At 45.4% G+C, this 25,965-nt stretch overlaps 1 protein-coding gene across 1 annotated transcript; it reads right to left on the reverse strand.

The window, feature by feature from the left end:
* Positions 1-8,980: 8,980 nt before the first annotated feature.
* On the reverse strand, positions 8,981-25,412 carry LOC142930447 (fructosamine-3-kinase-like). Its single transcript, XM_076072804.1, has 4 exons — positions 25,190-25,412; positions 11,417-11,539; positions 10,406-10,563; positions 8,981-9,652 (listed from the first exon to the last, which is right to left on the reverse strand). The coding sequence occupies exons 1-4, from the start codon at positions 25,265-25,267 to the stop codon at positions 9,634-9,636; spliced, it is 378 nt and encodes a 125-aa protein (XP_075928919.1). The 5' UTR covers positions 25,268-25,412; the 3' UTR covers positions 8,981-9,633.
* Positions 25,413-25,965: the final 553 nt, after the last annotated feature.

Consider the following 25,965-nt stretch of genomic DNA (forward strand, 5'->3'; position numbering starts at 1 on the left):
TGGTTTTAAGGGTAGAGGGGTTAAGAGGGTTAGGGATTTAGAGGGTTTTGGGTTTAAAGATTTTGTGTTTAAGGGTTTAGGTTAGGGGTTCAGTGGGTTAGAGGTTTGGGGGTTTATGGGTTAGGATTTTAGAGGGTGATGGGTTTAGACTGTTATGGTTTTAAGGGTAAAGGGGTTTTGAGGGTTGAGTTCTAGAGGGTTACAGTTTAGAAGGTTGTGGTTTTAGAGGGTTCTCGATTTAGAGAATTAGGGGTTTATGGGGTTTGATTGTTAAAGGGTTAGTGGTTTAGAGGGTTAGGAGTTTATAAGGTTATGGACTTAGGGGTTTAGAGGTTTTGGGGCTTTTAGGGGGTAAGCAGTTTAGAGGTTTGGGTGGTTTTAAGGGTTATGATGTTTAGGGGTTGATCATATTAGGGGTTTTGAGGGTTAGGGTTTTAGTGGGTTAAGGGTGTAGAGGGTTAGGGGATTAGAGGGTGAGGGGTTTAGAGGGTTGGGGTTTTCGGAGTATTTGGGTTAGGATTTCAAAGGGTGAGGAGTTTAGACGGATAGGGTTTTAAGGGTGAAGGGGTTGAGGTTTTTATTTAGTAGAGTTTAGAAGGTTATGGGTTTAGAGGGTTAAGGGTTTAGAGTTACTGTCGGTGTTTAGAGGTTTAGGGGGTTTATGGGTTTTGATTGCTCGGTGTTGTGGTTTACAAGGTTACGAGTTTTAGAAGGTTTTGGGTTTAGAGGTTTCAGTGTTTCGGGGATTAGAGGTTTATAAGGTGAGGGGTTTAAAGGGTTATGGTTTTACAGGTTTAGGGGTCTAGACAGTTTGGGGTTTAAGGGTTTAGAACAGGGGTGGGCAAATTTTTTGACTCGCGGGCCACAATGGGTTCTAAAATTTGACAGAGGGGCCGGGCCAGGAACAGATGGATGGAGTGTTTGTGTGAACTAATATAAATGTCGTGTAAAAATAATAACATGAAAGGATTTGGCCTTTAACAGGTAGCAAAGCATTTATTTGCAAGGCAATTTAACAAATTGCATGAACATGAACTATACAAAAACATGTCGTAACTCCCGGTCAAAGTGCGCCATCTAATGGGGAAATGGGGGCATTACAGGAGAAAGGTAAAATTTAATTTAATAATAATTGTACAAGTTCGGCGGGCCGGATTAAAAATCCCAACGGGGCCGTATACGGCCCGGGGGCCGTACTTTGCCCATGTCTGGTTTAGAAGGTTAAGGGTTTAGACAGTTAAGAGTTTTTGGGGTTTATGGGTTAGGGTTCTAAAGGGTGAGGTGTTTAGACGGTTGGAGTCTTCAGGGTAAAGTCCTTTATAGGATTTGGTGTTTAGAGGGTTAGAGTTTAGAACGTTTTGAGTTTAGAGGGTTTAGAGGTTTATGGGTTTCGATTGTTAGAGGTTGAATGGTTTAGATGGTTAGGAGTTGAGGAGGTTATAAGGGTATGTGTTTAGGGGTTTAGAGGTATAGGGGTTTCAAGGGTTAGGGATTTAGAGTGTTAGGGGTTTAGTGGTTAGAGAGTTTAGAGGGTTTAACACCTAGACTTTCACAACTAATATTGGGTTAGTCTCCAACACTAAATGGCACTTTTTGTTGATGTGACAAATTTTCCTAATTGGCTGTGTCGGGTGGTGGCTGGTTTAATGACACATTTATATTTACACAATCTAACCCCAAAAAAACATTTATGGGTTTAGAGAGTTAGGGGTTTAGTGGGTTATGTGTTTAGAGGGTTAGCATTTTAGGGGTATGGGTGTTTTAAGGGTTAGGCATCTAGAGGGTTAGTTCTTTAGAGGGTTGGGGTTTAAATGTGTTGGGATTAGATTAGGGATTTAGGGTTTTAGAACGTTAGGGTTTTGAGGGTTAGGGTTTTAGAAGTTGAGGATTTAGAAGGTTATGAGTTCAGAGGGTTAGGGGTCTAGAGGGTTAGTTCATTAGAGGGTTGTGGTTTAGATTGGTTGGTATTTAGAATATTAGGGATTTAGGGTTTTAGAAGGATAGAGTTTCAAGGTTAAGAGGGTTAGGGATTCAGAGGGTTGAGGGTTTGGTTTTTAATGGCTTCGAAGGTTAGGGTTAAAAGACTAAGGGGTTTGGAGAGTGAGGGGTTTTTGGTGGGTTAGGGTTTTAAGGGTAAAGGGTTTGAGAGGGTTAGCGGTTTAGATGGTTATGGGTTTAAATGGTTAGGGATTTAGATAGTTACGAGGTTTAGAGGGTTTTATTTGTTCGAGGTTTAGTGGTTAAGGTCTCTGTGCGAGTCCAACAGGTTTATTTTAGTCTATGGTAAGATAAAAACAGTTCAGTTTAATTTGTATATATTTAAACAATTTGTTTACCTTTCCTGTCGTGTTTTTGTATTGTATTTTTGTTATGTTCTGACCCGCCCGATTGGACGTCTGTGAAAACAGATCGTCATAGCTCATCAGATTCATCCAGTATAAATAAATATTCAGATTAAAATTCTATTGACCTCTGTGCGAATCTATGGATTTCTGTGTGAGTTTTTGGGTCTCTTGAGTGTATGGATCTCTGTGTGAGGCTATTGGTCTCTGTGCATGTCAAAAGGACTCTGAGTGAGTCTATGGGGTTGCCGTGTGAGTCTGAGTGTCTGTAGGAATGCATGGGTCTCTGTTGGAGTCTATGGGTTTCTGGGTATGGTTGTTTGTGCGAGTTTTACATGCATAAATGGAACTTAAAAAGGCCATTGAGGGTTGCAGAATCCAAATTGAATATTAAGTTCCCCGCAGTGCAAGCCAGCTCGCTAGTCGTGTCATCAAACAGCCCCTGTAATTCTTTATAATAATAAAAGACTTACTCCAAGAAATCCACACAGTAAGGTCCTGAATTGGGGTTTTATTTTATAATCTTTGGTTTTATTCGGTTAAGTCACGTAGGTAAAAAATAAATTAAAATTAAATAAAAGAAAAAATTAAAACACGACGTTTCGAAGGCAACACAGGCTTCCGTCTTCAGGTGGAAACAGTCACAGCAAAAAATCGCTGCACCAAGTGGCGAGGCTCTGGGAACCTCTGGCTTATATTCAGGTTAAGGGAGGGGGGGGGGGAGGAGCCATGTAGGGGGACCTTAGTGGGGTGCGGGGCTGAGTTAATCCGTCTTTTGTTGTGTAGAGGGTGCGGGGGATGGGCCACTGTGTGTGTGCAATAGAAACGGAAAAAAATAGAAAAATTAAAGATCGGCAAGAATGTGCTGTAAGGGGGAAGTAGAAAAAAGGGAAATAGAAAGTTCGGAAGGAATATGCTTGGTATACCACTACTTGAAATTGCTGTTAGAAATTAGTTGACGTTTGGTATGATTTAAAACGTCCTTCCAGTGGTTGCTTAATTTGAAACTATCCTCTCGGTTGAAGGTATGCCTGTATTTGTATATCTGAATGGCTTGGTGAACACATCTCTGGTGATAACCTATAGGTTTACAGAGAACCTTGGTATCGGAGAAGACAATCTCATGATCACCCATAGCGTTGTGACAATGATCAGCCACAGCAGAAGAATTCGTTCTGCCGTGTTTCAAATCTGATTTGTGCTCGCGAATTCGGTCAGAGACATGTCGCTTTGTCTCCCCGATATAGCAATCACCACATGTACAACTCAATTTGTAAACCCCGGGGTACTGTAAGTCAGGAATGACATCCTTCACGGATGGGATAAGATCACGAATTTTGTGTACTGTATTGAACCGGACCTGGATCTTGTGTTTGTTTAGAATTTTGGAAATCTTTTTAGTAACGCCTGCTATATATGGTAGTGTGATGGTTTTGACCAGAGTATCAAGTGGTTGTTTCTGTATGGAGGGAGAAACAGCTTGGCGGATGGTACGGTCAGAATATCCGTTCCTTTTGAGGGCCAGGTGCACATGTTTTAATTCACTGGTCAGGTGGTGTTGGTCCGAAATGCAATGAACCCAATGGTATACAGTTTTGATGAGATCATTCTTTTGGGCTGGGTGGTGGTGGGAATCAGGCTTCAAGTAGGAATCTGTGTGGGTGGGTTTCCTGCAGACAGAATGCCCCAATGAGCCATCAGGTCTCCTCTGAAACAGAACATCTAAGAATGGTAGCTTGCCATCTTTCTCCACTTCCATGGTGAATTTGATGGCGGGATTGTCTGGAATTGATGTGGTGTAGGAAAAGGTTCAAAGCTGGGAGGCTATGTGGCCAAATGACGAAAGTGTCATCCACATATCTCTTCCCCTGGGAAGGTCTGAGGGTGGAAGTCTGGATGGCGTCTGATTCAAATTTCTCCATGAAAATATTGGCTATCACTGGTGACAAGGGGGAACCCATGGGGGTACCCTCATTTTGTTTGTAGAAGGAGCCATTCCAAGTAAAGTAGGTATTGTTGAGGCAGTGCCTAACCAGTGCAGGTGTATCGGCGTCTAGTCCATGTTGGACCAAATTTTCAATTATTTCAATGGTATCAGGTACTGGGACCTTGGTGAACAAAGAGACCACATCGAAGCTGACAAGGATATCGTCAGGGGACAGTACAAGATCTTTGACCATAGAGACAAATTGGGCTGAGTTAAGTACTGCTGAGGCGGTCTTGCCAGTGAAAGGCAGCAAGGAATATGACAGAAAACGGGCTAGTCTATAGGTAGGGGAGTTGATTGTGGATACGATGGGTCGTAGTGGGGTGCCTTCTTTATGGATCTTGAGAAGACCATAGAATCTAGGGAGTCTTGCAGCAGAAGGTTTTAGGGAGGGACGTTTAGTTGGGTCGATTAGGGAGGTCGAACTTGTGATGATCTTGTTGGTTTTTATCGCTAGGCTATTGGTAGGGTCATTTTTAATTTTTGAGTAACTTCCATCGTTGAGCAGATTCTGGATTTTGTTGTTGTATGAATCTTTATCCATAATTACAGTACCGTTGCCTTTATCGGCTGAGAAGATGACTATATCACTTCTGTGTTTTTAAATTCGCGAGTTCAGAGCGTTCATTTTTGCTGATGTTACTAATGGGTTTCTTAGCATTCTTAAGAATAGTGGCTATTTCAGCTCTCGCAACGTCTGCTTGGATGTGTCCCACGCCTTTGAGGGCTACATCGACCTGAGAGATGATATCATCTACTGGTATGTGTTTTGGGGTGACAGCAAAATTCAGTCCCCTAGCCAGTACTGTTTTCAGATTGTCCGAAATCGGCGTGCTACTCTGATTAATGACGATTTTGTTGACGTCGAGTTTTGTTACACGTGGAACTGGGTTCTTCTTTAATAGCTGGTTGAATTTAGAAATCAGGTTAGCTTTACATTTGATTGACAGTGAATCAGCAGAAGAAGCAGTCATGTTGTCTATGTGATTCCAATCCGCACCAACCGGCATGTGCACCCACATGTATACCACCTCTACACCGTTCATCATGCTAGGTCAGCCAATCAAATGCTAATTTTTATGCTAATTCCTTTGTCAAGGCACCTTGTTTCCTCGCACACAGCTTAACGGTCACGGTCTGAGCGTGGCTGTGTTTCACTCCAGCGCTGTCCTCGAGACAGCCTGGTTCCTTCACCTGATGAAGGCCGCTTGTGTTGTGGCCGAAACGTCGTGATTTTTGTTGTTTTATTATTTACCTACGTGACTTTACCGAATAGAACCAAAGAGTATGGATCCTTGCAGTCACGAAAGCTTTAAATCTAGAATTGATCACCTCTACGGGGAGGGCTTTCACCTATCTGTTAGAGCTTTTAACAGACAACGGGACAAGAAGTCACAGCTCATCGAGACGCTGACCTTCCTCAAAAGATGCCGCGATCACAAGGTAATACCCATCGCTTTCACACTCATTTCTTCTGCTGTATCTTCTCCGAATTCTAAACAGATTCTGTTTAAGGCCAGCCTATCTTAAATCTCAGAGAGGATAAGGCTACTCCGATTTGAACTCGATACTTTAGACAGGACTCTCCTACAAGCTCATTTAATGTTAACACAAAAAATGTCACCTTCTGATTGGAATCACATAGACAACATGACTGCTTCTTCTGCTGATTCACTGTCAGTCAAATGTAAAGCTAACCTAATTTCTTTCTGATTGGGAGGGGGTCAAATATATAACATTTTTGACATGCTTTTTTTCTGGATTTTGTTGTTGTTATTCTGTCTCTCACTGTTCAAATAAACCTACCATTAAAATTATAGACTGATAATTTCTTTGTCAGTGGGCAAACGTACAAAATCAGCAGGGGATCAAATACTTTTTTCCCTCACTGTATATATAAATAAATAGTGCATATTTAGTGTATTATTGAGTGCATGTTTACGTGCTCTAACCCAAAAATCTCGATTATGGACTCAAAAAACCGCTGGGAGACTTCTCACTCAGACCCGTAGCAAGACGATATCGCCCCAATATTCAAATTGTTCAAATATCCCCCGAACGAGTCCAGGATCAATTTAAAGATCATACTCGGCATTCTGAAGGTCCTCCGTGGTCTGACAATGATCACGTTGCCATGTTTACGCTTCTTACAAATATTTTTGCCCCGTTGAATCGATCACCAAACCCAAGTGACGGTAATGTTACGGTAAAAAAAATCTCAGTGGGTGACCTCTGGGCAGAGCATGACCTTGCAAACAGACGACCAATCGAGTGAAATAAACATGGGAAACGCACCTCGATGAACAGGCTGACTTCCCTGTGTGTTTGGACAAACTCATTCATCACAGGCAAAACGAACATGTCCCGAATGCCCACGTCCTTCAGGAACTGCATCTGGAGGTGTTGGCACACCAATTGCATCACCTAGCAAAAGAGGAAAACAGCAGGAACGACGTGAATACATCATCGCCATGCAGCAGTCTACGCCCGTCAATTTCTCACAGCGGTAGTAAGGTCCTTAGGTGTCTGGGAGCACAAGGCAGGTGCAGGTGGGTGAGTCATAATTTCCATCCCTGACGCCAAAACTTATTTCAGGTTGTGCAAGAGATAATGACATGGGTTAATTGTCACACAAGCCAATTAGAAAGCTGCCATGCTGTTAATGGTTAGTAAACTGAACTCACAGACCAGAGGTCGCTAAATGGGCACACCACAGTTAGCTGATCGGCAAGTCACGTGTGATGCAGCAAAGTGTGGCTTTCAGCCGGCTCTTCCAACACATCTGGTCAACGTGGAAAAGTAGAATATGGGACCTTCCTGGTGTGGACTAATCAGTTTCAAAGACAATGCATATATTATCAGAGCATGTTTGCATGTTCACCACAAGTACGTGTGGTTAATGCAGACAGTATTCCTTGAATGAGGATTCTGTTTGGTGTTTTAACATCTTGACACCAGTTGTATTGCCAGAAAGGGTAAAACCTATTGTTATATGGAAAAGTAGACCAAATACTCGTAAAGAGTTCGCTCTCATGAAAGTCTTTTCACCAGCGGTGGTGTGACCAAGCAATTGCAGAGCTGCACTTTTATATAAGTCAGGTCAGAGCCAGATACACATTGGAGGATAAACATCCCACGGTGGCTGGGCAATTGTTGTGCAATAATGTCAGGTCAAACTTACTTAGGATATTTACAGGTGCGTTTTATTCATGTCGTATATATTAATGCACACATTGTGTAGTAGTGGTATTATTATTAAACTCACCTTTAATGACGATGACCATAAACATGATTAAGAGTGTGACTATTAATGAATGTGCGACTGTACGATGTGGACGTAGCGGAGGGGCCCCCCACGGTGAGCGGTGACGCAACGCGCGCAGTGGCCCGCGTCACGTGGTTGACACCTCACGTGCACAGAGCGAGGCAGGCAGAGCCAGAGGGGGGCGGCGTTGCCTAGGCGACGTTGGCGTCCTCGCGGTCTACTCCACGGTCAAGCTGCGTGTCACTTGGTGACCCCCCCACCGCCTCTTACTGGACACCTGTGAGTGAGAGCTTGATAGCGCTTCGGATTTTGATTCCGAGTACAGTGTGCACAGCACCTGTACGGCGAGTCCTCGTTTAACGCAGTAGATGCGTTCCTGAAAAGTGCCGTGCTAAGCGAAAACTATTTCCCCCGTAATGAATGTCCAAGCGCAGTCAGAATTGGGTTACAAACAACTTGAGGGGACGCCGCCGTGTTACCGTCTCGTCTCGCTCAACCGCGCAGCTCAAGAAAGTAGTTCGGCGTCGACCGCTCACAAGTCGCCTTATGGCGGTGCGCGTTCCCTAAATGAAGGCAACCGCGTTATAGCGTGAACACGCGGGACAGACCCAGTTGTCGTGTGCGGGTCAACTCCCTGAGATAAACTTGCTGCCGACTTCATGCGTTGTATATGCCCAGTGCTCAGCCAATTGTTGTGAGCGTCGCTCCTCTGCCCTCTGTTGTTAATGGAGGGAGACTGCACCCAACTGCCAAGTATGATCCTTCGCGAGCCTCTTCAAAATGCTCATCTTGACACCGCTGGAAGCAGTCATCGACCTTGACCTCACCCCGCTTGCACCAATCGCACAACATCACAGCGTTGACTCTCAACTGTTGCTTGTGTAGAGGGGGTCAGATTGTCCAGACATTCGGTTGATACTAATAGGGTTTATTTGCCAGTATTGTAGATTATTTGAATTACATTTGCTTGGGCGTCAGGGTGGTGCAGTGGTCACGCCCGTGCATGGGATCTTCTGAAGGAGTGCCTGGTTTCGCTTTCCTAATTCTGGTCCCTTTCTCTGCAAGGGTTTACTCCCATAGCAAAACAACAACAAACACATACAATGTAACTGGTACTAGCCAAACATCTGGGATTATTTTTGTTATGCTGCCTTGCCCAAAATGGCATTTGGTGATAAAAAAAATTTGGCAGGAATTGATGCACTAATGCAATTTGAACTCTTATATATTTTTATTTCATGACTTGCTTAGCGTTCATATTCTTGGTTCTTTCCGTAAAGTCACGTAAATAGAAAACAAGAAAAAATTCAAATTAAATAAAAAAAATAAATTAAAAAAATAACAAATAAAAAATAAATTTAAAATAAAAGCAAAAAACCCAGGAAGTTTCAATCGCAACACAAGCGGTCTTTATTTTATTGTTTTTTGTTTTCTATTTACGTGACTTTACCGAAAGAACAAGAATATGAATTCCTGCAGTCACGAAAGTTAAGTCAAAATTTGCTTCGCGTTCCTTTACTTTGCCCTCCCATCTGTTTGTACTGTTGTTTGTTGTTGTAACTTTCTGACTCGCCCCGACTGGACATCTGTGAAAAAAAGAGCTTCATAGCTCATCAGATTCGTCCAGCCTAATTAAAGACATTAACTGACCCAGTTTTCGCGTGGAGATCACGGCCAGGATGCAGAACAAAGGGACCACCGGTCACACTCACGTGGAATGCCTAGGGCATTGCACAGCATTTAAATGGACTAGTTTCGTGAGATTTAGTGGTGGCTTAGGGAAGGCCTTTATTCAACAATGTATATCATGTATATCATGGCCGATAAGAATTTTTATAGTCATACACCATAGCCCACGATTTCCTGCACCGTTCATTCACTTGAGGAGACTGCGCATGGTGGAGATGGATGACCCTCGGTATCCTGTCCCAAAGTGATTCCAGTGGTTCAGGTAGTGGAAGAGTTGCTAGAGCTTCTGGCTCTTGCCGAAGCCTTGTGACTTTGGGATGAGAGCGTGGTAGGATGAGTGAAGCGTGGAGCTAAAGCTCCTGGAACATCCTGTACCCAAACAACACCAAACATTCAAAATCTTACAATGCTGCTGTTCCAGCACGAACAACATAACAATGAACAACATTTTCACAAATTCAACGTAATGCAGGAAATTGAGTGGCTTGAGGTTAATTTCAATGTCAGAGCACCGAGCCAATGCCATTGAGGTCCTCCGTTCAAAATTCAGTGAGCCATCTATCAACAAACGTTCCTGCGAATTGAGGGCAGGAATGCTGTGGTCTCAACTTGGTCACCAATGGCTGCACAGTAAACATCATGTCAAATGTGTTTTTGTTCACTGAAGCATATCCCAGCTCTGAGGGTTTGAATTCCATTTGACGTGTAATGAATTATCTTCAGCTTGGATTTCTGGTAAAGCACATCAGTGGCAACTTGTCTCTGAACCAGGGGTTCCTTGTTCGACAAACTGTGTTTCTGGAACATTCAAGCATCCTCAAGTACCGTGGATAAGTAAGAGTTCTATCGTTCCACTATTGTTTTGTGCACCGTATCAGCTTTAACAGGATTTGCCCAAAAAGCCTTAGCAAGGAAGGATGAGTTTTTGTAAGTTAGCAAATAGAGAGGGTGGAGACCTCAGCATGTAGACATCTCAACCACAACTCTACCTGGTCTCTGTTATTTATTTAATGAGCCAGCCCTTGCCACACTGAGGTTATACGAATGAACCTTGCATGCCACAGACAGGGCAGTGAACGGCAGTTGCTGCTATTGTTTTGGTTGTTTGTAGTTTTTTCTTACCCAGCGATGGCAAGCTCGTACTCCAAGTGCCCATAGAAGGAGGCTGGGTCAAAGATGACGGGCCCTTCATTTATCTCTGCAGCGTTCCCAGTCCATAGGTCACCGTGGAGCAGTGCCGGAACCACCTCTACGTCCCGGAAAAAATCCCCCAACCGAAGCTGCACACCACGCAAAAAACAACACCACTTTATTCATGATAACGTTTTTTTCGAGTTAGATCGCATAAATTTACATGCGTCGTACACCCACTCCAATTGCCATTAGGCAATTGCCAGAAGTCAGAACGCTTCTGGCAATTGCTTGATGATGCTGGTTGTAATCACCAGCGAAAGGTCGTACTCGTTTGAAAATGTTCTGCGTTTCCTCTCTAACACACAAGAGTGCCGAGCAATAACATAAATGGCACGTTCTGTTCATGTCAGAAACATTACTAATGGGCTGTGTTGGGTGGATGTGGGTGTACGACGCATTTACACTTACGCTAAGCCAAAAAAAACTTTATCATGAATAATATTGGTCGCGAAAGCCTGCGTGTGAAACACCACTTTACCTTTAAAGTCACCTCGAAAACCCACTGCGATCAAATGGGTTTCCTATATGGCTGTGCACATGATGAGCTACACTGCTGCATGTATTAACTCTTTCCTGCTCCGAGATGACTGCAAGTTGCGGGGTGCATCCCGTTCACCGCTGAATCTCGTGTACATCATCGGAACGTAATAGGAAGTAAATATTAAATAACTTTATCGGTACCGAGGATCCCACAAGGCCGTGCGGGAAGGTGTGTAGCACAGTTTGGTACCAGCTATAATAGAGTGCTGTCCTGTCGCTACGGTGCTCTGCGGCGAGTACAATGTCTTTAAAAACAACGGCGCTATGCCTCTCTAAATAAAATTACCGCTGAACCACTTGTGCGTTCCGAGATTCGGTGGTGAACGAGACCCATCCTGAAATGAGCAGTCATCTCGGAACAGGAAAGGGTTAAGGGCGAGAGTGAAATGGCTTACGAACCTGAAGCCGAGACCAGAGCTCGCGGGTTTCCCGTTCACCGTAGTCCTTCTCTATCATGTCCAGCTGAAGCTGCAGTCGCTGCCGTGAGAAGAACGTCACCCAGTCCTCCTGCCACTCATTCAGCTGGTGGCATAAATATAGTTTTATTACAGACATTTAAAAACATAAGCAAATAATACCTACTTTATTTAGCCAATCCTTGACCTAAAACAGTGATATTCACTCATTTTCGGAGGGGGGCCACTTTCGCGGATAAGACATTATCAGTGAAAGAGCCATCTCACATTTGAAACCATTGGGGGGTTTGACAGCATGATGGGGTGTTTTCACTTGTGTGTATTGTCGGGGACTGCACGTCAGGGGTCGCAGTAAAAAGGACACCAGGGACTGCCACCGGCCGCGGGCCTTGCAATGAAGAACACGGTCACCCAGAAACGTTGAATTTTATGTAAAAATGGCTGGGTAATTCTTAAGACATAATTCGACACTCATGTTATGTACCGATTATCATGCTGTAGTCTTTGAACATCTCATTTTAGCCACCAATTGATATCCTCATAAAAAATTACAACAGCATTGATCCTAACGATAGGTTCTGCGCTTAATTCCCGCACCTCCGTTTAGCACGGTTGGCTATGTACGGTGGAAAGGAAGTTCAACATACATTCATACAAGTCTGTCAAACCCGGCTGAGTGTAATTGGTAATTAGCGAAAACATAACTGATTATGTGAACACTGGTTATGCGAGATCGATCTCTGCGGGAACTTGAGTGACATCTGGTGATGTCAGTTGTAACTGTGTGCCCTGTTATCAATGGTACAACTGTGTGCAATGGAAGAAAATATATGCATTTTTTAATCAAATATATTGTTTTATAAATTTGTGTACTTATGCAAGATAAAATGTACGTCAATCTAGTTCTTCTTAAAATGTAACCTTAAACCAATGTTACCATCATCAGTGGTTAATAGACTATTACACAAAGGACTCTCATATTTCTACGATGTAATACTAATTAGACTGACATCTGAACAACAGCTGATTTCACCGCTCCATGATAAAACTAATTTAATCAAGTAAACATTATTGCCGCTCCTATAAAACTTTGGTCACCCAGGCTGTCCTTCAACAAAAGGGTATATTAAATCTATAATATGCTTTTTTCTGGGTTAGATCGCATAAAAATAAATGAGCCGTTAAACCTACCACCACCTAACAGCCAATTAGTAAGGTTGTCACGTAAACGGAACATGCCAATCCGCTACTAGTACAGCAAACCGAAGTGTTGGAGAGAAAATCCACAACATTTACAATCTGAGTATGACGTTTCGCCAGTATTTACAACTACCATCATTAGGTGGACAGCCAAATTCGTAGAGAAATCCTCCTGTTTCATTCCTTGGAGGGATAGATGTGATGACGTCACTTGTGAGCCCTTCACGAATTGGAATGTTCTGTTTATGTGACAAACCTTACGAATTGGCTGTGTCGGTGGCGGGTATAACGACAAATTTATATTTCAACGATCCAACCCAAAAAAACGATATTATGGATATTGGCCGCGAAAGCCTACGTGTTAAACGGGTATATTAAAATTTAAATGGGCTACAACCAGTTTCATGACTTTAAAGCGGAGATCACATGTGGGATGTAACCACAGCATATAGCCGTATGAAACCCACATACTCTACATCCTCCTGCCCAGGGTCCATACCTGTTGGGAGAAATTCAAGACTGAAATTTGTATCAAAATCTGTAAAGCACATGAGAACCTTAATTTAGCAGTCTCAAACTGACTGGGACCCCTGTCGTGACGGAGCAGCTGAACATTGCACAAAATCATCAATGCATATACAGATATATACCAAGGGTGACCAACTTTCCTGACCCTACCAGCAGCATACCATAATCTTCAGATGGCCGCGGGAGCCACAAGAGATAAAGAGTAGCCATACAGAAGTTGACTCGTGTTGACTGGCTGTGGAATTTTGAGTTTAGAAATCTCAGTGCCCTGGGAGTACTCATGGCCTGCCTCCGATACCAGATTGTTCTCACTTCATATAAAGTTAAATTGAAGAGTTACAAATTAGCAGCGCCTCTGCAGAGCCACACTTGAACTGCCCAGGAGCCACATGCAAATGACGAGCGATGGTCTGGCCAACCATGGTATTTTCTGTACATTATAGACTTGTAAATCTAGCGTATATAAAAAATTAGCTGGAAACATTTATTTTAGCATTTACTCTATTGCCCTTTAATGAATGAATAGCAAAACTACATGAACTCTCTCCTAAAGCCTTCTTTTGGCTAGCAGACCTTACATTTATCTCCTGAACATATTGCGATTATATTCTTGGTTCTTTCGGCAAAGTCACGTAGAAGGGAAATGATACAAATAAAACATAATATAATAAAATTCTCACGACATTTCGGCCACAACGCAAGCAGCCATCCTCAGGTGAAGAAACAGAGCTGTTGGAAAGACAGCGTCTTAATGAACACTGCCCAGTGTTCACTGCCCAGTGTTCATTAAGACGCTGTCTTTCCGACAGCTCTGTTTCTTCATCTGAGGACGTCTGCTTGCGTTGTGGTCGAAACTTCGTGAAAATTTTATTATATGTTTTATTTGTATTATTTTATTATTTCCCTTCCACGTGACTTTACCGAAAGAACCAAGAATATGAATCCCTGCAGTCACGAAAGTTTTATATCGAAAAATATTGCGATTAGCAAAAATATAAAGGGACGCAATGTTAAATGCTCTAAGTCTCCTTTGCAGAAGAGTTTGCCCTGATGGACTTAAATACAGATACTTTTAATAGCCATAATTCATATATTACCCAACATAATTCATATTCTGAAAAGTACATTGCACACACATGAACAATACAGTTCCCTTCATCACAAAGATGGCTAAAACAAAGAGATGAATGTGATTAGGTGTGGAAAAGCATGACCGCTGGCTGGCTAGTTGTGTTCATGTATGAAATAATGACAGCATGTGTCTATCTCATTCACTAGCTCAATCGCTTGATTTTTACGATTAATAAACAGCTGTATGAAATAATGTTTGTTTACACACAAATCGCCTGTTTACACATATTCATTAGATCCGATTAGCATGCCTACTCTCAGTGCGAAGGAATGTCAACAATACATAGTTGACATGATGCTAGGGTTAGATCGGTGGGCCTAGTTTTCCACATGTTTTACATTTTCATGATTCAATACCGATAGTTTTCTCTTCCTTGTGAAGCCTCTCTACAATCTTCCTGTTGTGAAGGTGCATTTCAGCCAGATGCTGCCCCAACAAGCCTGAGCCCCTGTCAGAGTGTACAACACAATAGACCTGTCAAAGAAAACATTAACTTTATCATGTCCACAAACCCCTAGTAATAATTCATATGCAAACTAAACTACATCATATTGGTCCAGGTGGTCTGTGGCCGAGAACCTCGCTTGAAAATATGAATATATCAGTTCACATTCTGGTTTGGGTGACTCAAAACAATATTCTTCTGGGGTTTATACAATGAGTGTTACTTCCTGGGAAGTCAATCCTATGTAGACTATAAATGAAACCATTTTTTTATTTTACAAGAGCTATTTTTCAGAACCGACCTGGCCACAAATGATAGCCTAACGAAGTGGCTTATCACATGGAAATTTATAGCAGCCAAATGCTCAAAATACTCATGTTTCTAAATGTGCAGGGAAAAACTGGAGAAAAACCTGCACGACCACGGGGAAAACATGCAAACTTCAAATATACAGCAGGCGTCAAGGTCGGGATCGAACCTACGAAGTTCAATATACCAGGCGAGGTAGTTAACATCTCCTAGCCACCATGGCGCCCCATTCTCTGACTTATCCACCCACCCACCCACTCGTAAAGCCACCCACCCACTCACTCACCCTGCCACGTACCGAATCTCTAAACCAACAACTCAACCACCCACCCACTCATCCAACCTCTCACTTACTAAACCAGCCACTCACCAACCCACCGACCCACTCATCCACCTATTCACTTAAAATAGTTCAACTACAATTGAATTATTTTAAATTCACCAGGTAACGCCCACTGAGCTATACAGATCCTTGTCGGAAACGACGTGGCAAACAAATGATAGCTCAAAGAAGTCGCTTATCACGTGGACATTTATAGCAGCCAAAGCCTCTAAATGTATATTTCTAAATATGCATGAAAAACTCGGAGGTCCCAGAGAAAAATCCATGCAACCACAGGGAGAACATGCAAACTCCAAATATACAGGCGTCACGATCGCGACCGAACCCACGATGTCCTATACAAATGGCGAGGGAGTTAACATTCCGCTACCCTGGCGCTCCACTCTGACTCAGCCTCCCACCCACCCACTCAAACACCCAGCCAAGCACTCATGAACCCAATCACCCTGGCACCCACTCAATCGCGAAACCCACTCACTCATCCACACACCCAGCCACTCACTTAACCACTTACCTACGAACCCACCTGCATACCCCCCACTCACTAACTCAACGACCCACTCACTCAACACTCCACTAACCCACCCACTCACCTATTCATGCCCCAAATCACACACTGACCCATCCACCCACTTAATCTATAACTCATGCACTCACCCACCCACCTGCTCACCAGCCACTTATCTACTCACCCACCCACTCATCCTGCCACCTACTCAACCTCTAAACCACCCACGCACCGAACTACCCACCTACCCAATCACCCATCCAATAAACTACAACTAAACTATTTTGTATTTTGCCAGGTAAGCCCCACAGAGCTATATAAAACATTTTAGAAGTGATATGGTTACAACTGATACGTGAACGAAGTGGCTTATCAAGCTGGCATTTAGTGCAGCCAAATCTTCTAAACAAATCTTGACTCTAAATGCGGAGAGATAAATCTGGAGGACCGGGAGAAAGATCCACGAGGACACAGGCAAAACATTAAAACTCATAATATACAGGCAGCAGGGTCAGAATCGAATACACGATTTCCTGTATACTCAGTGAGGTAGTTAATATCTCACCATAGTGGCACACCGCTCTCTGACCCACTCACCCAATTACACACTAACTCACCCACTCAACCTCCCACATTAACTTACCCACCCACCAGTCACTCCCCCATTCACCCAACCACCCCCTCACTCACCCAACCACGCACCAACTCACCTACCCACTAACTCACCCACCCATCTTCTCCCGCACTCAGCCAGCCACCCGCTCAATCACGTGCCGACTAACTTACTCACACACTCACCGACCAATACACCCATTCACCCACTCATTTACCCACCCACAATCTCACTACCCAAGCCAACCACCCAGCCTCTCACTCACCCACTTATTCAATCACTCACTACCCCACACACTCACCCAACCACTTGCTCACTTACCCATACGCTAACCCAACCACTCACTCACCGACTCACCCACCCACTAACTCATCAAAATTAATTCTCAACCACTCACCCAACCACCCACGCAATCTCATACCCACTAACTCACTCACCTACCCATTTATGCACTCACGCACCCACTTACTCACTCACTCACGCACCCACCAACCAACCCACCTACCCATCTCTTCACTCACTCACCCACCCACACAGTCAATCACTCACCTACATACCTACCCACTAATACTCACCCACTCAACCAACAACGAACTCACCAACCCACCCGTCGACTCACTCACTCAGGTACTAACCCACTCAACTTCTAACCCACACACTAACCACCTAACCACCTACCCACACGCTCACTCACTCACCCACACACTCACTCACTCATCCACCCACCCAAACATCCACTCACCCACCAACTAATTCACCCACCCACTCACTCCCTCATCCATCCACTCACCTACTCGCCCATCCACTCACTTACTCAATGAGCCACTCACCTTCTCACCCAGTACTTACACATCAACTGACCCTGCCACCCACTCAATTTCTAACCCACCCACTCACTCAACCAGCTGCCCACTCCCTCAGCCACTCACCTACTTACCCACCCCACTTACACATCCACTTACCCTGCAATCCACTCAATTTCTAATCCCCCACTCACCCAACCACCCGCCCACTCATCTACTCACCCATTACCACGGAATTATTCACCCACCCATCAGTCAACCACCCAATAATTCAACCACTCACAAACTAAATCACCTATTAATTAAACCACCCACTACCTCAACCACCACTAACTTAACCACCGAGCCACTCACCCACTCAGCAAGCCACCCACTACTATATCTCTAACCCAATATCTCACTCACCCACCGCCCACTCACCTACACACGTATGCACTCACTCACACACCGCTCACTCACCTACACACTAAATTATGTTTATTTTACCAGGTGAGGCCCAATGAGCTACATAGCTCGTTTTCAAAACAACCTTCACCACAAATAAACCGACCATTAAAATTATAGACTGATCATTTCTTTGTCAGTGGGCAAACGTACAAAATCAGCAGAGGATCAAATACTTTTTTCCCTCACTGTACATTGCGGGGGTCACAAAAATATCTCCAAAATCCTGAATAAACACAAGATCCAGGTCCGATTCAACACAGTACAAAAAAATCCGTGATCTGGTTCCATCTGTAAAGGATGTGGTTCCAGACATACAGTACCCGGGCCTTTACAAACTAAAGTGCCTCTGCGGTAGCAGCTACATTGGAGAAACCATACGACATATATCGGACCCCATCCGCGAACATAAAGCAGACTTGAAACACGGTAGGACGAACTCCTCTGCCGTGGCAGATCACTGTTATAATTCAGTGGGCTCACATGACATTGACTTCTCCAAGACAGAGGTTCTTTGCAAGCCAACCGGCTACCATGAGAGATTCGTTCATGAGGACATCCACATATACAAGCACAGAGACAATTTCAACCGAGGTGATGGATTCTGGCTTAGTAACCATTGGAAAGATGTTTTAAACCATTTTGGTTCTTAATTGATTGTATTTTATGGTGATTTTCAAACCGCAGCCCTTTCGCTGGCACTGCCTCTTAATACTTCTCACACCACGGTCAATGCTATGGTTTACAACAAGTAGTATAATAATTAATAGTATAACATTGTAATGTTTAACATAACTCATAAGGCAATATATAGCATCGTAATTGCATAATGAATATACATCAGTGTGGTATATAGTTGGGTTCATAGAATAAGACATAGTGTAATATCACAAGTCAAATAGTTTATAATCTAAAGTATAGGGTAGTGTAAAGTAACGCATTGTATAATTCAAAAGTGGAATTTGTCTATGATATGATGTTATACCATGTAGTTTAGATTGGAAGGTATAATATTGTATTATATAGTAGTCCAGTTTACAGCATAGTCATAAGGCAACTCAGGACACAACAGCGCACCTTGGCTGTTGCACTTGCCCCTTTTCTTGTTTCCTCTCTGCCTGTGTTCCCAGCCCCCTCCCTCCTCCTCTCCGGAGGTGATGCTGGTAACATGCAAATTCATATTTTAACTCTGCCCACAGCTTAATAGACGCGGTCCTTGCATGTCAGCGTTCATTCAAGCTCTGTCTTCCGGACACACCTGTCTCTTCACTTGAAGAAGGCCACTTGTGTTGTGGCCAAAACGTCGTGAGAATTTGATTGTCTTATTTTATTTTATTATTTTATTCCCATTCTACGTGACTTTACCGAAAGAACCAAGAAGACGAATCCTTGCAGTTATGAAAGCTTTAAACCGAAATTTACTTTTTATGTCACCAGGCAAGGCCCACTGAGCTATATAGATCCTTTTCAGAATAGACCTGGCTACAAATGATAGATATACGAGTGGCTTATCACAGATACATTTATTGCAGCCAAATCCTCTAAACGCATGTTGCTTCTAAATGCGGAGGGAAAACCCTGAGGATCTAGAACAAAATCCAGGCGACCACGGGTGAGAACTTACAAACTCCAAATATACAGGCGACAGAGTCGGGATCAAATCCACCACCTCCTGTATACTAGCCAAAATAGTGAACATCTCACCACCTTGGCGCCTCACTCTCTGACTCAACCATCCACTCACTTACACGCTAACTTACCCACTCAACTTCCCATGTTAAATTACCCACCCAGTCGTCACTCACCCATTCACTTACTCACCCAACCCGTCACTCACCCCTCCGCTCACCCACCCACTCACTCATTAACTTGCCCACCTATCTTCTCAACCACTCACCCAGCATCCCACTCAATCTCATACCAAACTAATCTACACACACCCACACACCCACTCACTGACCCACTCACTTATGCACTTGCCCAACCACCCACTTACTCCCTCATGCACTCACCAACCCTCCCACCCATCTCTTCACTCACACACCCACCCCATCAATCACCCACCCACTAACTAGCACCCACACACTCCCCTACTCACCCACTCACCGACCCAGCACTCACTCACCGAGCCACTCAATCGCTAACCCACCCACTCACCCACCCACCTGCCCACTCACTCACCCAGTCACTAACGCACTCACTCAATGTATAACCCACCCACTACCCACCTAACCTCCTTCCCACACACTCATTCACCCAACCACATACCCACCCACACTCACCCATACACTTACCTACTCGCCCAGCTGCTCAATTATTTACCGAGCCACTCACCTAATTACCCAGCCACTCACCTACTCACTCACCCACTTACACATCCACTCACCCTGCCACCCAGTCTATTTCTAACCCACACACTCACCCAACCACCTCCCACTCCCTCGGCCACTCACCGACTCACCAAATCACCCACTACCCAAATAACTAATCATCCACCCACCCATCACTCAACCAAACAATAATAAAGCCACCCAGTAATTAAACTACCCATTAACTCAACCACCCACTAACTCAACCACCCACTAACTCAACCACCCACTAACTCAACCAGGTTTATTTTACCAGGTAAGGCCCAGAGCTATAAATATTGTTTTCAGAAGCACCATCGCCAAAAATTATAGCTCAAAAAAGTTGCTTATCATGTATACATTTATAGCAACCAACTCCTCTATATACATGTTTCTAAATGTGGAGGGAAATATACAGGCATTAGGGTCAGGATCGAACCCACAACCTTCTGTATACGATGCGAGGTAGTTAACATATCGCCACTGTGGCCCCCCACTATATGATTCTCCCACCCACTAACCCACACAGTCACCCACTCACTTAAACACCCACCGTCACATGCATCCAGGCACTGACTCACCCAGCCACTCAGTACCCATAAACCCACCCAAGGCACTCACCCATGCACTTGCCCACTCATCCACCCACCCAATTATCCACACACTAAACTAAATTTTGAATATTTTTTTTTATATTTTACCAGGTCAGGCCCACAGCAAAATAGATATTTTTCAGAAGTCACGTGACGACAAATAACAGTTCAATGAAGTGGCTTTTCACGTAGAACGTTATAGCAGCCACATTCTATAAATGCATGTTTCTAAATATGGAGGGACAACCCGGAGAACCCGGAGAAAATTCCACCCGACCATGGGGAGAAGATGCAAACTCCAAATGTATACAGGCTTTAGGGTTGGGGGGAACCTACGAACTCCAATATACCGGGCGAGGGAGTTAACATCTCGCCACTGTGGCGCCTCATTATCTGACTCACCCACCAACTCAACTACTAAAGCCACCCACACACTCACTCACCCACTCACACACTCACTCACCCACTCACAAACCCACTCACTCACTAACCCACTGACTCATCAACACACCAAGCCACTCACTCAAGAACTTACCTATGCACCCACCTACACACCCACTCACTCTAAATGTACAGACATCAGGGTCGGGATCGAACCCATGACCTAGTTTATAAAAGACGAGGCAGTTAACAACTCGCCACCATGGCACTCCACTCTCCGGCTCAGCCACCTACTCACCCACCCACTCACAAACCCACCCACTGGATCTCAAACACACTCACTCACTCACCAATTTACCCACCCACTCACCCTGACACCCACTCAATCTCCAACTGACCCACCCACGCACTCAAAATCCCACCTACCCACTCAACCATCCAATAAACTGAAACTAAACAATTTTTTTTTTATTTTACCAGGTAAGGCCCACAGAGGTATATCAAGTGACCTGATTACAAATAATAGGTCGACGAAGTGGCTTATCACGTAAACATTTATTGCATTCAAATCCTTTAAACGCATGTTGATTTGAAATGCGGAGGGAAAACCCGGCTATTTTAATGCACACAATGGACCGGAAGGACAAGCGCAAAGGGTTCGCATAATGCGCATGCATAATGTACGTTGACTCATTAATCTCCCCCCCCCTCCCCACTTTGCATCAAGAGTGCCAAAGTGTGGTCACCACATCTATGCCTCTTTATAAGGAACGAAACAGACTAACTTCTCCACAAATCTGGCTGTTGCCTGATGAAGCTAGTTGTAATTACTGGCGAAACGTTGTACTCAGATTGTAAATGTTGTGGCTTGACTCTCCAACACACCGGTGTGCTGTACTAGTGATAAATTGGCATGTTCTGATTACGTGACAACCCTTACTAGTTGGCTGTGTCGGGTGATGGTGGGTTTTAACGACACATTTATATATTTATGCGATCTAACCCAAAAAAACCCTCTATTATGGATAATATTGGTCGCGAAAGCCTACGTGTAAAACAAATCCCAAGGAATCAAAAAAATCGACGCGACCACGGAAGAAGATGAAAACTCCAAATATACAAGCTTCAGGGTCGGGATCGAATTGATTACATCCTGTATTCTGGGCGAGGGTGTTAAGATCTCGCCACTGCGGCGCCTCATTATCTGACTCACCCACCCGCTCAACTACTAAAGCCACCCACACACTCACTCACCCACTCACAAACCCACTCACCCTGCCACTCACCCACTCATACAAATCGGGCATCAATACCGTTGCTTTGTATGATCTGTGAAACGCAGAATATTGCAGATAAAATCGGACATTTTGAGGTTGCTGCCGGATCGATTGAGTGGAATCAATACAATTAGTCTCGATTCACGATCAACAAAGACCATATATAGGAAAATCTCTGATCTGTGATTTTGATTGCATCATATTGCAGCGCCCCTTTGATGATGTTATAAAGCACTTGCCCCAACAGTCTGTTAAAGGCTACACGGGGGATCTTTGTGTGCGAGTAGCTCACAGCTCCTTGAGAGATCTGGACACTGTCCGATCATCAGCGAGCTCCTCCGGCAGGCAAGGCTGAGTTGGCTGTTGTCTGTGCATTAAGAGGTGTTAAATATCCCACGTAGAGGAGTCTGCTTACAGGACAGATAAGAGGTTCTTCACGTACCGTGCCCCGTGTCACCTGAACGTTAAATGGGGCCCCGGTAATTCAGTGTCCACCGCTGAATCATCTTTCACCATCACCACTCGTCCATGAAGGCCAATGCGACGAGGCCATAGATAGACGGCGCGTTATAACGGAGGGGGGGGGGACCAGGAGAAACGTCGTGCTACGTGACATCACAACACCCTGCACACAACCGTAGTGGCAGATTAGGGTGCGCATCGTTAACGAATATGTGGTGTAAGTGGTTGAGAGTAGATGGGCGGGCACGCCATGGGCTGGAGTGGAGGTGGACTGATGCGGTACGGGAGGATGTGGAGCTGAGTGGGCTTTGCCGACGACTGGTACCAGCGGTGTCGGAATCGGCCTCTGTGAGGGAGGCTCGTGAAGGACGCTTCTACTGGGCAGTTGGAGACAGTCGCCCTCCACCAACAACAGAGGAGTGACGCTCACAACAACGAGCGGAACACCGGATGATAAATATGCAGCAATTTGGCACAGTACAGGGAACAGGTGGTGCATCTGCCAGTCATCTCAGTCAGCCAACCCATGGCACCTGGTTCTGTTCCAGGACCTCCGGTCAGCGAGCCTTCGACACTTCACGTGGCTTCAAAGTGCACCTGGCCTGGCACAGGCGCCGTGGTGACGTCACTGTCACTTATTGGCGAATGGCGACGGTCGATAACGCAGCGGTGGTTGTGAGAAATGCCATTTTGGGGGGGGGGGGGGGGCGCCAAACCTGACCAGCTGTAAACCTCACGTCGCCTCGCAGCCACACAATGGCAACAGGGAGTTCTGGATGGGTGCAAGGGGTTGGTAATCCCCCCCCACCTTCAACTAAATAACCACACACGCGAGCCCTTGGGTCTCTCTGTGAGTCGATGGATCTGTGTGTGGTGAGTCTATGGGTTTCTGTGAGAGTCCGTGGGTCTCTGTGTGGTGAGTTTATGTGTCTCTGTTTTATGAGTCTATAGGGCTCTGTGCGAGTCTGTTTGATTCGGTGGTTCTCTGTGTGATGAGTCTATGCGTTTTTGTATGACTCTATGGGTCTCTATGTGGTGATTCTATGGGTCTGTTTGGTGAGTCTATGGGTCTCTCTCTGAGTCTATGGGTCTCTGTGGTGAGTCTATGGGTCTCTATGTGAATATGGGTACGATTGAGTCTATGAGTATCTGTCTGGTGAGTCTGTCTCTCTGTGGTGAGTCTATGTCTCTGTTTGGTGAGTCTATAGGGCTCTGTGCGAGCCTGTGGATCTGTTTGAGTCTGTGGTTCTCTGTCTGATGAGTCTATGGGTCTCTGTGGTGAGTCTATGGTTCTTTGTGCAAGTCTGAGGGTATGTGCGTGGTGAGTGTATAGGTCTATGTGTGATGACTCTATGGGTCTCTATGTGATGGATATCTCTGGTGCACATATCCTGGCACAAGCACCGTGGTGTCGTCACCACCACTAAGTGGAGAATGCTCCTACCCCTGTTCCTGCTTGTTGTTGTGCTCGGGAAGGAGAGAGAAAACTAGACTAAGGTCCACTGAGCTAAACATCTCTTCTTCAGAAGCGACTTGGCACCAATGATAGCTCAACGAAGTGGCTCATCATCACAGTCACTAAAGTTTTAAGTCAAAACTTTAAACGAATGTTTCTAAATGTGGAGGGAAAACCGGAGGACCCGGAGAAAAAGTCCACACGACCACGGGGAGAGACAGAGACACGCAAACTCCAAATATACAGCAGGCATCAGGGTCGGGGTCGAACCCACAACCTCCTGTACACCAGGCGAGGTAGTTAGGGGGGAAAGCAGAGACAGCGAGAGGGAGGAGAATTAGTCAAACTCACACTCAGTATTACTAACTAACCATGATACACTCACCATGATACTCACCATCATACTCACGCATTCACCATCATACTCACACACAAGCCCACACACATCAACAGTCGCCATTCACCACTACGTGGCGGTGATGTCCCCACAATAACTCAGGTGCCAAGGTTTGACGGCTGTGCCAGGCTAAGTTCAGGAGGAGGTCACGGGCAAGACTCAGGTGCCATGGGTTGACTGCTCTGCCTGGCTAGGTACAAGAGGAGGGCTAGACCCTGGTGCTATGGGTTAACTCGTGTGCCACCACCTGCACAACCACCACAATAACAACCACACAACAATAACCACGACCAACAACTGTAACCACAACTATAATTTAACCACAATTATAATTCCCATCAGCCACACGGCCCTCTGGGAGTGCCTCTCAACTGCAGCAGCAGCAGGGCCGAGCTCTGCCTGAAGCAGCGCCGTGAACTCAGCAGAACGTGACGGCTGTGGGCCAGGCGCCTCCTCTGTCTCCCCCCACCGCCGCCGACGCCACTGCTGATGTGGACACACCGGGCGAGGTTCTCACCTTCATGCTGAGTCGACGTAGAGGAGGCCCAGCGAGCCGCCGCTTCAGAAGCTTTCGCGAGCCACTGACGGTGGCCATGAGCGGGAAACCAAATCAGCCGCTCGCCACCCACAATCCACAGCGCGCGCCGCCTCCACTCGGCCCCGGCCTAAGCTGAAGTAGCAGCGGGGGAGGGGGGCGGGGCATGGGGGGTGAGGGCAGGGGGGGCATGGGGGGTTGTGAGGGGGCATGGGGGGGTTGCGAATGTGGAGGGGCGGGGGGGGGAAGGGGGGTCACGAGGAGGGGCAGGGGGGGCAGGGGGGTAGTGAGGGGGAGGGAAATGGCGGACCATGGGGCGTGGTTGCGAGGGGGGGCAGAGGGGAGGAGCTCAGATGTGAGGGGGAGGAGCTCATGGCTCTGACGTCACGGGGGCGTGGTTACCTTGGACCACCACCCGCGTCTCGCGCCACGTGCTTCCCACTGGCAGTTTGGCCGTTAGAGAGACGCGGACCGACCCCAGAGCAGGAGTGGAACCGAGCTGTGGGTGAGTGGTGGCGGTGGTGGTGTGAGTCTCTCTGTGCGAGTCTGTGTGTGTGTGAGGCTTTCTATATGAGTCTGTGTGTGTGACTCTCTGTGTGTGTCTGAGTCTCTCTGTGTGTGTGTGAGTCTCTCTGTGTGAGTCTGTGTGTGAGACTCTGTGTGTGTGTGCCTCTCTGTATGTGTGTGACTCTCTGTATGTGTGTGAGTCTCTGTGTGAGTCTGTGTGTGTGTGTGAGACTCTCTGTGTGTGTGTGACT

This window comes from Petromyzon marinus, chromosome 39 (genome assembly GCF_048934315.1).
Source record: "Petromyzon marinus isolate PM22_M1 ecotype Great Lakes invasive population chromosome 39, UKy_Petmar_22M1.pri1.0, whole genome shotgun sequence".
In the NCBI taxonomy this organism is placed as follows: domain Eukaryota; kingdom Metazoa; phylum Chordata; class Hyperoartia; order Petromyzontiformes; family Petromyzontidae; genus Petromyzon; species Petromyzon marinus.

Excerpts from the sequence above, each read along its gene's own strand:
- LOC142930447 (XM_076072804.1), bottom strand. The coding sequence starts at position 25,267 with ATGGCCACCGTCAGTGGCTCGCGAAAGCTTCTGAAGCGGCGGCTCGCT. Across the intron at positions 11,540-25,189 it reads TACGTCGACTCAGCATGAAG|CTGAATGAGTGGCAGGAGGA; the intron begins GTGAGAACCTCG and ends TTATGCCACCAG. Across the intron at positions 10,564-11,416 it reads AGCTCTGGTCTCGGCTTCAG|CTTCGGTTGGGGGATTTTTT; the intron begins GTTCGTAAGCCA and ends CGTGGTGTGCAG.